The sequence below is a fragment of the Phoca vitulina genome, unplaced genomic scaffold (genome assembly GCF_004348235.1).
Source record: "Phoca vitulina isolate PV1807 unplaced genomic scaffold, GSC_HSeal_1.0 scaffold1, whole genome shotgun sequence".
In the NCBI taxonomy this organism is placed as follows: domain Eukaryota; kingdom Metazoa; phylum Chordata; class Mammalia; order Carnivora; family Phocidae; genus Phoca; species Phoca vitulina.
The window spans coordinates 3,396,170-3,409,461 of NW_022589704.1; the positions used below are offsets into that span (position 1 = coordinate 3,396,170).

A 13,292-nucleotide genomic window follows, 5' to 3' on the forward strand; every position below is an offset into this window, starting at 1 on the left:
CCTCCCTCAATACCCTGAGCACATTCCCACCTCAGGGCCTTTGCACCACTGTAATACTCTCCAGAATACTCTTGCCCATTCTCCATTTGGTTCACATCAGATCTCTACTCACATCTTGTCAGAAAGGCCTTCTCTGAGCACCCGACATAAAACAGCAAGACCCATCACTGGCCCCCGCGGCCCCTCACGTCACGTTTGCTTATCTGAGCTCTGCCTCCGCCCACTAGCATGGCCGCTCCATGGGGACAGGGACTGTCTGTTCATCACTCTATCCTGAGCATTTGCACCTCACCTGGCACTGAAGTGGCCCCAGTCAAACTTGGGATGAACCATGAGCACAAAATAAAGTAAGGAGAAAGTTCAGTAACTGTCATCATGACTCAGCATGAGGACTGGGGTGGGGCTGGGGCACTTCTTAGAATTCACGTGGAGGCATCACTATCTGGAGGATTTTAGGTCCATCTTACTGGGGCTAACAGTTTATAAATGCAAGTCTTCCCCTTATTTCATACAAAGAGCAGGAAGCAACCTTCGAAGAAAAATAAAAGGATAGACAATTTATAACAGGTATTTCTCCACCTGGCCCTCTAAGAGTGTACCCATCATTACTGATTTCTTTCCCTGACTCGGCTTACAAGACACATCACTCAGCGGGAAGTCCATGTCAGGGACAGTGACAGGTGGAGCTGCAACGTGAATGGAGCTGCCTGGAAAGGGGCAGGGCGGGGGGGGGGGCGCAGGAACACACCTGCAGGGGCTTGTCATCGCAGTGGACAAACCAAGGCTCTGCGGGGTGGTGCAGGGGGCTGACTGCTGCGGGTGGGCGGGAGATGCCGTGAGAGCAGCCGCGGGCGCATCTGCAGAAGACCTCTGCTGCTACCAGCCCGTGCCTGACCAGAAGCACCCACTGACCCTGCGGTCCCACCGCACGGCTCACTGGTCCCGCTGTGCCTGCCGCACGGTTTTGTGAGCTGGGGTACGTGCCGGGTGACGCGGTTCTCCCGGGGCCCGCTCTCTGGTTGCAGTAAACATCACACACAACACATTTAACACGCCCCCCCCTCTGGCACAGAGCAGGTCTCACATAAACACGAGCACCTGCTCTTCAGCTCGGTACTGAGAACCAGGTCAATGGCATTTAGAACTTTACAGATTCAAGGGAGGTGCTGGGTAACGGCCTTGGGTGGCTGATTTCTGGGGTGGTGAGGATTCACAGGAACACGGTTCAGAAAATGAAACTTGAGGCTCTATGACTAAACCAGGTTAGCCCTGCAGGGCTGTCCGCTGAGGCCTAATGGCTAACTAGCCTGGCTCCAAGTGAAGCTGCACAACCTCGAACAGCCTTGTTCTGATCCCAGACACCCAGACTGCTGCTCCAGCTCCTAACACCTTGTTCATGCACCTTTAAGGATGTACGTAAAAGGCATATTTATTGCATTATCATTTGTAGTTGGAAAAAAAAAAAAAAAACCCATGGGGAAAACCTGAGTGGCGACCACTCAGAGAATGGTTGAAAAAAGTATGGTAGAGCCACTAAAAAGTTAAAAACAAACACCAAAGAACCATGAGAGACAATGGATTCTGAAAAACAAACTGAGGGTTCTAGAGGGGAGGGGTTGGGAGGATGGGTTAGCCTGGTGATGGGTATTGAGGAGGGCACGTTCTGCATGGAGCACTGGGTGTTATGCACAAACAATGAATCATGGATCACTATATCTAAAACTAATGATGTAATGTATGGGGATTCACATAACAATAAAAAAATTAAAAAAAAACCAAACACCAAAACAAAAACAAAAAACTGAGAATTAATAATAAACAACAGGATCCCATTATTTTGGACAGAAACCCAGTGGGCATGTGAGTGCACATGCCCGCTGGATGGACGTGGGGGTGTGAATGCTGTATCCCCATACTGTTGTTAAGGCAAAGTAACAGTGGCCTGTTTTAAACCCCTCAGACTGAATTCTACTAGGAAATCACATCTAATAGAAACACTTCTGCCTGACCTTGGGTCAAATACTTAACTGAGACTACTCACATTTATCACAACACATTACTTACCAACTGCTTTCCATTCCAGGCGTGGACCCACCATTCTCAGCCTCGTATTTATCTGAGCAAGAGCTTGTAATCATCTTTTTACCTAACCCATCCACCTCGAACGCTACCACTAGCTTACCTTGTCCCTCAAATGATGTTCTGCAGCTTCAATATTCAGTGGATCATCAAAATTCAAAAGATCCTTAAAAAGAGAGAAACTCAAAGTAAACAATGGAAAGAATGTGTTTTTCTGCTGTCACAAGTCTTCATTTTATGAGCCAGACGACAGAATTCTAATCAGCAAACAGGAGAAGCTAGAGAGTGGAGAGATTCTATTACGGATCACGGTTCCTGGGACAGAAGCGCACAGTCTGTGTGGGTTTTCTCAATGTTGGTGAATGGCGGACTGAAAGATCATGATGTTTACATACAACTGTCCAAAGTTCGGTGAAAATGGAGGTTAGTGATCACATTAAGTCCTAAAGCTATTATTGATAAAGAACCACTCTCATTATGAGCATTTCCAAATAAAAATCCCATTCTTTTTTCCTCAGAAATTCTTTTAATTTATGATGAACATCTTTGCCTCTCTAAGTCTCTGGTTTCCATGCTGACCTTCACCAGATCTTCTCTTTACATTTTGTTATTCCCCTTCACAGCACTGCACTCACACCCAGCAGGGATGGCGTTTGGAGCCTGAGGGCAGACAGCGCCAGGAGGACCCTGTCCCCCAGGCCTTTCTACCTTAGAAAACCTGGGGGGGGCGGGGGGGGGCGCCTGGCTGGCTCAGTCCTTGGAGCCTGCAACTCTTGATCTCAGGGTTGTGAGTTTGAGCCCCATGTTGGGTGTAGAGATTACTTTAAAAAAATAAAATCTTAAAAAGAAAACCGTGGAATGGCTACTCCCCTCTCCCCGCAAGAAACACCATGGACTTCAAATCGGAGGCCATGCCGTATCTTTATACTGCCTATGAGAAGTCATTGCTTTCCAGAGTCACTGATGGTCACTGTAAAGACAACAGGAGAAATGTTAAATCTGGGGACTGTATTTCTGATTTGGAAATAAATATGGGGTATGACCAATATGTTACAAATAGAGCAAGGAAAATTCTTAAGTCTCTATGATCTCTATGATCACTTGTAAAGTTGAACAATTAAACTTCAAGTCCTAGAAACAGGCAAAAATATGAAACACACAGATGAGATACCCAGTGCATATAAAGACCACCAGACACACAAAATTCTTTATTTTCCTTACCATATATCTGACCTAAAATGAATATATTGGCTGGAATAAGCATTAGAGGCTTCATCAGCAATTTTGGTTGGCCCTCTAGAATCTGGAACACTGGAGAGACGGGGACTACACCAGATGAAAGGCTAAATCAATGAAAGCAGCACGAACTGCTGGCAGATTTTAAATCATGCTGCAGCCTTCACAGCTCCAGAAGTAACACCGCGCACATCCACGAGAAAGCCAAAGCACGATAACGACAAAACGACGGCACTACCTTCCCCGGGGTGAAGGGAAGGCCCGAAGCCAGAAGTGCTGGGCTTGCTGCTCGTGCTACAGGGGTCACCTGGGGCGACAGAGGAGAAGGCAAAGGGCGGCAAGGCCTTGGGGGTCTAATTTTGAGGCTCTGCTGCTTTTTATTTTGCTGCCAATAAGAGCAAGCGCACTGTGGCCTCGGACAGCAGCCTGGCCCCGAGCGCTGGCGCCGTGTCAGCACACGTGCCGTGGGCCAGGAAGCTGCCCCTCCAACGACCTGCCGTCCTGTGGGCTGGCCAGGGTGGGCTCCTTTTCATGGAGGGCCAAGTTTCATCAAAAGTAGCACAGGTCCCCGCCCCACCCCACAGACAGATCCTTGAAGCTTATTTCTTTTAAAGCTCTTTTATGATCAAAAAGCAAAAACTCAAAAGACTAATATTGTATTAAAAAAATCCAGGGCGCCTGGGTGGCTCAGTTGGTTAAGCGACTGCCTTCGGCTCAGGTCATGATCCTGGAGTCCCGGGATCGAGTCCCGCATCGGGCTCCCTGCTCAGCAGGGAGTCTGCTTCTCCCTCTGACCCTCCTCCCTCTCATGCTCTCTGTCTCTCATTCTCTCTCTCTCAAATAAATAAATAAAAATCTAAAAATAAAAAAAAAAAAAAAAAAAAAAAAAAAAAAAAAAAAAAATCCAAATAGCAGCTTTTAGCCTCTCCCCGTGTCTCCCTCTGCCCTCCAGCCCCTGCCTGTGATATGCTGTTTTCTGCGGACAGCAAACTTCGGCAGCCCGTCACTGAGGAGACAATGGTTCTAAGGTTCTGGGTTTGTGAAAAGCCTAGAGGTCAGGTGACCACACGCTCCTTCACCCAAACCAGGACACCTGGGAGGGCAGAGGGCTGCTAGCGAGGGCAGACATGGAGCGGGGCCGGGCCAGGCGCCGCCAGAGGAAGAGCCGCCCACGTGAAGGAGGCTGCAGCCAACAAACAGCCCCGGCCCCAGCCCTCCCGTCCCTGACAGCCTCCCCATGTGCCACCCCAAAGCCCCCCCCAGTTCCCGTCTCACTGTTCCTCTGCCTCATATAAATCCGACAGAAAGGAGGAGTTCAGCGTGTACAGGGTGCTGTTTTTAATCCCTCTAGGTTACCCTTAATGTGATGTTTAAAGCCAATAGTCAGAGGACTCAAGAAAAACTTGGGATTCTGGTCAATATACTTACAGTAAACAAAGAGTTTAATCCCCAGACAACATCCTGGAATGAGAAAGAAAGAAGAAAACAAGTTTTAGGCTCCTGTGCATTTAGTGTTTCAAACCCACGACCAAGAAATATGTACTGTGCCAGGTCAGAATTTATCTTTAGCATGCTGTTTTCCCTAAGACAGAAACTTAAAACAACTTCTCTCCAATATGACAACAGGCTCTGGGAAATTTGGAGATGAGCAGTCACCGGTAGAAAGACAACATAAAGTACCCTTGGGACCCAGCCCAAGGAGCCCACGGGCTGTATCTGCTCAGGGCAACCCCACCTTACATCACCTCCTCCTCATCTTCCAATACAGTTCGGGACTTCCAAAGAGTCATCTTTACAACAAAATCTGTTGTTTCTGCATCTGTGTCCTCTTGGGGACTGCAGATAAGCTAATTACCCACGTCCCACAGGCCTCTAACAATTTTGCTCTAATTACTTAAAAAAAAAAAGTGGAAGACTGATAAACACTTCCTACCTAACATTCAAAGATCAGAAATTCTCATTAAAATAAAATGGAAAACCAGTGTGTTCTCTCTGGACTGACTTGTCATCTGTGACTCAACCACCAATTCCCTCTCAGCATTCCTCGTCATCAGCTCAAGTCTTGTCTTTTTTAGGCTGATACTCTGCTAGCTAGCAATTTTAATCACCGCCTCTGCTTTGTCCCAGCCATCCACCCGTGTCCTTCTGGGGTGAGCTGAACCTGGGGCTGGAGCTGGCAGTAAACACATGTTCTTTGTCTGGTGGAGAGGTCGGACAGACAGGCATGTCAGCAGAACTCCCACGGAAGTATTCCCACAGAGGACCCAGCAGGGAGGAGAGGCTTCCCAGAGGAAGCAGGGCCTGCCGGGTAGAAGGATGACAGGAGGGAGCACCTTCTAGGTAGAAGGACCCCTGTGCCGAAGCTAAGTCCAAAGTGGGCAGGACATGTCCAGGGTGTGGTGAGAAGACAGGCCGGGCTCCCCATAGCAGTAGAGACCACACTTCGGAAGGATCCAGTCAGGCCTGTAGGTCTGCCGTGTTCTCTGACTCTGGCGGAGGGCCCCAACACCTTCCCTGTGTTCTTCTCCCAAAGTGCCCACCTGGAGATACCCAACGACAGTGCCTACACGCCAGAGTTTGCAGCTGTCGCCCATGAGGTGTGGTCACGTACAGAACTAGACCTGGCCCAGAACCAGTGTAGTCACTGGTGGGCCGCTGTGACCCATGCATACCTCTCCGGGCCTCAGTGTCCTCCTCTAAGAGCAGTGGGGTTGCCTAAGAGCAGGGAGTGGGAGTGAGGACGGTCTCTAAGAGGTGAACCAGGAAGCTGGCATATAAGCAATGAGGTCAGTTTATCCGCAGAAGCTCTTTCAAAGGCAGGGCCTACAGCGTTAAACTGTGAAGGATGGTGGGTAGAGGAAGCCCGGCACACGTGTGCAGGAGGGCCCAGGCCTGTTCAGGTCCACTCAGGCTTCCCCCTGTGGCCCAAAGGACAGCATCCGCTGCAGCATCTCCAGCACCAGCCATGCTTACGTTTTGTGTGTTTGGCGCCGAGTTCGACTTACAAATGGTTTTAGTTAGGATGACTTTTGTAATCCATGCATGACCAAGCCAAAGTTAACACATGTGCAAAAATGTTGCTCTTGAGACAAAGACAGAGATGGAGAGGGGGAGACAGAGAGGAAGATGGCATTGTACGATGTGCCAGGCAGTGTGCGAGTGTCACAAACTCGCTGCTTTGACACCTTTCAGGTTGACCTGGCACGACTGTGAAGAGGAGGACACAGTCACCAGGGAACATGGGCCGGGTCTGGACGAGTACGCCTTTGTGCCGAGTCCCGGGCTGAAGAGAAGCGCAGGCTGGGAACCCAGCTGCCCTCTGAACCCAGGACCGGGAGGGCGCTTTCTGGGCAGCATGGACCCGGCACGAGAAGGGCAAAGGCTCTGATGACTGCGTGGACTGCTTCGTTACCCATCAGAAACGATGGCAGGAGTCAGGCAGTCGGTCACCACAAAGTGAACACTAGCCAGAAGTCCTGGCTGCTTCTGACGAAAAGCTCAGGCAACAGGAGGAAACTGTAGGTGTCCCACGGATACCGCAGCAGAAAAGCCCTGAGCTGAAGCCAGAGCTGGCGGCCTCATGCAGCGCCCGTAACGTGCAACCCCAGAACCGACTAGAGCCTACACTGCAGAAGCAACTGCAGCCACTTGTTTAGCCCCGGCGGCTCCCCTCTCCATCGCCCTCCCCGGGGTGGGGTCCTCCCTCAGGGCATACCTGCCTGGGCTGCCACCCTTCCGTTGTCCAGGCTAGCTCCGGGTAACTCGGAGCAGACGGGAGACCACATCTGCCCTCTCCCTCCTCCCCTCTCCCCACCCTGACAGCTCTCGTCTCCTTGGAGAGTGAGGCACCACACAAGACTGGGGGACAGAGGAAGGGAAGGATAGAAACTACACACCTGAAGCACAAATGGTAAAGCGCAGAGGGCAGTGAAGATAACTTGAATCCCCACTGCCCTGAGATGAACTGGGGGCAGAGGAACCGACCGGGGCAAGTGCTTGGCCGAGCAGCCCCTGGTGGGCGGGGGGGGGGGGGGGGGCAGGGTGTGCCCGGCCACGTGGGTGGGCAGGACAGCAAGGAGACTGGTTCGCAGAGGGAGAGGCCTCCAGGCCGGGGCTGTGCTCAAGCGCACTGCACTCTACCTTTAGTGTCCTTGTGGGAGCCCAGCCGGTGCCGTCAATCGAATGTTCTCTCAGTAAACTGAAACAGACAGAAAGGCACAGCGGTCAGCGAGGGCAGCCTCCAGCCACAGGAGCTGCAGGTGTGCTGAGGCGCCGCCGCCGAGCCCTCTGGGCCCATGGCTCCTCTTCAGGACGTCTGCTTTCCCCGGCCCCACCTCTCCCCTGGTGCCTCGCAGGCCCGTCTCCCTGCAGGAGGCCATCTCTACCCCCAAGTCTAATCTGTTGTGCCATGTTTATTGCTTGTACACCCAGGTCTTTAATCCTGCATGCACAAGAAGTTCTAAGCAGGAAGAAAGTATGGTTAAAATAACATACAAAGAGCACTTGTCAACTTGATATTCAGAAAATGACAACTGATGCTTAGAGCTTCCTATGTGTTTCAGCATGATCCTAATCTCACGTAATGCCTCAACAACCCATGAGGGAGGTGCTGCCATCTCTCTGTCTAATGCAGAAAAGAAAACAAGGCACAGAGCAGCAAGGGCACGGGCCTGGGGGACAGTCCTTCAAACCTGGGCAGCTTGCCCGGAGATGCAGGTGAACACGGATGACAGCTCCTAGCACACATTCTAATACTTTGTTTTTGTTTTGTAAAAAAAAATTCAAAAGGGAAAAATGAAGGATAAAGGTAGATTAACACAAAATTCTGGGTGGTCCTCACCAGTGGGTGGGAGGACCATGCTCAGAAAAGGTGCACATGCGCTTTGGAGGTACTGTGAGGTCCTATTTCCTAAGGTGGACCCGAGGGTCACTTCCATCCCTGTTCCATCAGCTGTACATGCACATTACATACTCTTCACAGAAATGATTATTCCACATTTGGAAAAACGAGAATTTATTGCCAAGTTTCCTTCTGGGGAAAAATTAGTTTGGCATTGTTGAGCTGTATCCTGCTGCTGCTTTGATGTGTACATGACAGTTCCTAAGCTCACACGGCAGTGTCAGGCTCTCTGCACCTTAACTACTACTGTGAAGAGAAGTTCTGGATCAGAGCATGTTCAAATTCCCATAAGTCAATTACGATCAGGAGAAAATATAAATATCCTATAATCTTAATTGCCCATGAAGATCAGTTAGAATAAATAAAACCTTAAATTGACCACTACCACTTACTTTGAGCCTTAAAAAGAAAACAAGAAAGAAGAAACCGACATCTCCACCCTGCAGAGGCCCAGGCCTTGTTGACAGGAAAGCTCTGCAGCTTTAGAGGAACCGTTCGGGAACCATGTGCCAGGTCCTGGAGGTCTATATGACCCAGTGAGAGGTCTCCTCACTGAGGCAGCGACAGGAATCCGTTCGGATTGTCCTTGTCCTTTTCTCTGACAGACCTCGTCACTATCCTCAGCCATCCACCTGTTCACTTGTTCAATGCCTGTCTCCCTAGCAGCTGCCAAGCCCCACAAAGCAAAGAATACCAACTGCTCCCACTGTGTCTGGGCTTGACCACCATTAGCTGATGGCGGGGGGGGGGGGGCAGCTTCACTGGCTGAGCAGGTAGTATCCTCTGACCCCTGTCAACACACAGCCAGAGCAGGAGGGCTCTGAACCTGGAGGCCAGCTGTGCCCACCCAGGGCAATGGCAGATAAGGGGGGGGTGCCCATAATCGGGCAGGCTGTGCCTAGGGCTGCAGGCCACAGGTCTGGACAGAGTGACACTATGGAGGGAACACACTGTCACTGTGCAAGTTCTAGCCCAGCCTCAGCAGGTGGCAGGCCCTCAGAGGGTACCAGGCAAGGGATTAGAGAGGGTGCCTCAGGGGCTACACTGGAATCATGGGCCCCAGGAGAAAAAGTCTCAAGTGCAACCACAGGGTCCTGGCCCAGAGCCCTCTAATCCCACAGACATGGCCCCTCTCACCTCTGACCCTGAGCCAAAAGCAGGCGAGGGCCCCTGGTGGGAGCAGAGCAAGCCTCACAAAGAGAGGTAAGTGCCCTGTGTACTAGACAAGGCCCCACAGAGCACCAGGCACCGGTCAGAGCTGCTGAGTGAGGAATCCAGGTGGATGCTGCCTGGCGGTCACTGCAGACCAGGAGTGGCTGGCCCAGGCTTCTCTTTCTCTTTATTCAGGAGATGCCAGGATTAGTCAGTGGTACACTAAGCCCCTGCTGGACACTGTCTGTTTTTTTCCAAAACAATGAGGAGGTCTTTGCACTTTAATCTGGCACATTATTTCCCACAAATGAATCCCTACAAGTGCAGCTGACAAATCCAAGGGTAAATACAAGTTAAATGTAGACTTTATAGCTGATATATAGGTATATCTCCCATGATGTGAGAGAGCCTGTTCTTTCCCTTTCTCTCTCTCCTTTCTCTCTTACCCCCCCCCCCCCCCCCTGGGTATTTGCTTTTGCTCCGGGCAATATGAGGAGTGGTGAGCAGCATCTCATTGTTTCCATGAGCCTCTCTCTGGCTACTACCCAGACCAAACATCCCTCAGGTGCTTACCACCCACCTGTAACTCTCCTATGAGTCATTACTTGTAGCAGGTGCTCGGTTTTCCTAGTGGGTGTGTCTGTCTTTTTCATCCTAATTGGCAAAAACCTTTTACACATGAAGGATGTAACCCAGCTGATCTTTTCTCTCTCACTTTTATGTTTTGTATTTTTAATTTTAATGTGGCTAAATCTATCAATGATTTTCCTTTAAGGTTTCTGGCTTTTGCTGCTGGCTGCTGCCCACTGAGTTCTCCTCACACTTTGCTAATAATCTGATTTCTCAGAAGACAGCAAAAGTGATGAGAGAAATTCCTGCCCTGGCATTAACTCTGGTGGAGGATAGGGTATGACAGGGCGTGCGGTGGACTCCCAGGAGAGCAAGCACCAGCGATGGCCTCAGGGGAGAAGGCTGGAGCGGATGCCATCTACAATCTGAAGCTGGAGGAGTCAGATTTTATAAGTGTGATCCTTAAAGGACAGGTGGGGAAAAGGTGGCCTCTTGTAAATGCATTTGTAACTGTCTACTGAAAAGGAGGCGGATAGGAGAGAACAGTGGACACTGCACACAAGCTGCACTGGGAGCTGGGTACTAACTGTGCTTTTAAGAAGGAAGAGGGGGCGCCTGGGGGGGGAGGGGCGCAGTCGGTTAAGCATCGAACTCTTGATTTCGGATCAGGTCATGATCTCGGTCCTGGGACCAAGCCCAACATGGGGCTCGGTGCTCACTGGGTAGTTTGCCTGTTGCTCTCCCTCTGCTCCTCTCCCAGCTTGTGTGCTCTCTCAATAAATATATAAACGAAGAAGAAGAGAAAGAGGAGGGGGAGGAAGAAGAAGGAAGAGGGGTCCAGCTCTGCCGGCACTACGGGCAGTGTGTAGCTCCCCATCACAGGCAGGCTGGTGTTGCCAGGGCGGGGACGGGACACGACACGACACCGACTTAATCACAGGAAGAAAGCAGAACAAGGTGCTAATGCTAATGCCTACCCTCTGCGCTGTGGCTGAAGGTTACTGTGACTTTGCTGTGGCAAAGTCACCCGCTGCGGGTGGACGCGCAGGGTTCCAGCCCAGGCAGTCTGGCCCCAGAGCCCCTGCAACCCCACTGCCGCCTTAGTAGAGAAAGTGACGAGACGCAGGAAGATAAAGCCCAAGTGCTAAATTTACTTAAAAACAACAAACCACACACCTTCTCCAGTTCCCTACATTAGTGACCAGCAGCCTAGAGAAGCGGGGAGTTGCAGATCCCTGATCATCTGCCACTGGAAGGGGGGGGGACACACAGACCACAACTGACATGAAGCTCTGGGAAAACCGTCCTGCTCTACGCACATCAAGACTTTTGGTAAATTAAAAAAAAAAAAAAAGACTTTTGGTAAAAAGAGAACATCTTAAATACAAATGCCCAGGTCTTAAACTTGCCATCTACACCCCCCCACCCCCGATTTTATAAATCCTACTTTTCCTTCTTAGCTAAAATCAGCCACATGGAGGGATTGCAGCCTCTCACTACAACAGGAGCGGAAAAGGGTGAGGAGGCCTGGAGGGAGCACCAGCAGGGGTCTTGGCCACCGGAGTGCCCAGGAGGACTTGGGTCTGGAGGTGGAGGAAGGCTGGGGGTGGGAGACCTTCCAGTCACTGGAGTGCAGCCCAAAGCTCTGAGGGTGGTTTCCCAAACCTCCCTAAATGTGGCCCAGCCTCAAAATTTCCTCTCAGTGGAGATTATGTGTTAGAAAGCCCAATGTTCACACATAGTGCTCACAAACACAGAAGCCAGGAAAGAAGAGAAACCCACCTTAGACATATTTCGCCTGTCTCTGTGATGTTGGGGTGCCAGATCCTCGTCAGGCATTTCACTTTGGGAGGCTGCAACACAGAGAGAAAGAGACTCTCCAAATCATGCCTACTGCCACACACCCATCTAGCCCCTCACTCCACTGCTTACTGGGCACTCGGTCGGACTGGCCCCAACCAGGGTTCAATCCTGGACTCCCGTCACCTGTGCAGGAGCGTCTTCACACTGCACCCACAAGTGCTAGCCTGCCCGTACCCCCAACACGACCCTTGTACAAGTGCCAGGGCCGGAGGGGGAGTGGGGCTGGTGGCGGGGCCTCGGCCCGCTCTGACCCTCCCTGCCAGGGCTGTGGGGCCCACGGTGCGCTGCAGGCCCCAGTCAAACCGGGAGCCCGCAGACGCGACGCTGTGCGCTACGCTGCTGCGCTGTGGCTGAGGGTTACTGCTCCTCACGGCCGTAGCTGGGTCCCTGCACGCGTGTTTCTGAAGATGCGACTGCCATGTACATGGTCCTACATCCAAGTCATAGTCTGCTTTATGCTTACAGGAGGGAGAGAGAATGAAAACGAGCATGTGGGAGGAAGGCACACCGACATCACTGATGACGAGGCATGTTTGGATGAAGCTGTTCTTTTAAAGTGACTCAGTAATACAAGCAATCCATACTCATTTAAGACAAAAAGACAATGACAACAAAAGGCAAGATCTCTTTCCTTTTGTTATATATGATAATTCCACCCAGAAATTCTCTAACACCCGATACACATCTTGTGAGCCTCTTTTCTAGGCCCCACACAGAGATGCATGTGCGTGCATATTCATTTTTCCTTACGGAAGCGGGGACGTGTGCTATCTTTTCATATTCCTTTCTGTCATCACTTCAAATGGCTTTGGGCTTTCTCGCCCTCCATGGTACAATTCTAGCATTTCACAAGCCAGTTCCTATTACTGGACATTTAGGTTGTCTCCTACCTCTACCACGAACTGGGCTAAATCAGTGTGCTCATCTCTGCTCACATCTGTAGGAAAGGTCTGCCCGGGAGGAAGCCCAGGTAGAGGAACTGCTGGTTAGAGCACACAAGTGTCATCTGGCCAAGTCTCACAGACACGTCATCTTGTAGACATTCACGTGTCAGCCCTTTGTTACGGGGGGCCACGCTTTCCACGTTTATCATTCAGTATTAATTTGCATTTATGATGCTATTCTTTTGTAAAGTCTTTGTAATCAAATTTTTATCTTTGTTACCAACCACCCAAATACTCTACTGCACTTTTTCTAGTACTTGAATCGTTCCCTCATTTTATTTGTACAAAACATACTTTTCCAGCACTCTTTTAAGTTTTCCTCCTGATTTTAAAACACCATGACATCAAGAAACTCCCCCAGATAACTAATCCAAGCATGCAAATATAGGTGTCCAAGGTTACAGAATTTAGGTTCAGAGTGAGTTTCAATCAATTTAATATGCTCTAATTTGGTTTCCTGCAAGTAAATGGGAATGCATTTGACGGAAAGTATGCTAGTCATCGTGCATTTCCAGCAAGGCCTTCAGGCTGAGGGAAGGCCGGCATTG

The 13,292-nt window shown here is 50.5% G+C and overlaps 1 protein-coding gene across 1 annotated transcript in view; it reads right to left on the reverse strand.

The window, feature by feature from the left end:
• The window catches only part of UBE2F (ubiquitin conjugating enzyme E2 F (putative)), a 52,078-nt gene that overhangs the window by 2,998 nt on the left and 35,788 nt on the right, over positions 1–13,292 (reverse strand). Inside the window, exons 6-9 of the mRNA XM_032392253.1 lie at positions 11,720–11,790; positions 7,456–7,513; positions 4,744–4,776; positions 2,183–2,245 (exon numbers count right to left, since the gene is read on the reverse strand). Coding sequence (XP_032248144.1) covers positions 2,183–2,245; positions 4,744–4,776; positions 7,456–7,513; positions 11,720–11,790 — 225 coding nt within the window. The remainder of the gene's footprint in view (positions 1–2,182; positions 2,246–4,743; positions 4,777–7,455; positions 7,514–11,719; positions 11,791–13,292) is intronic.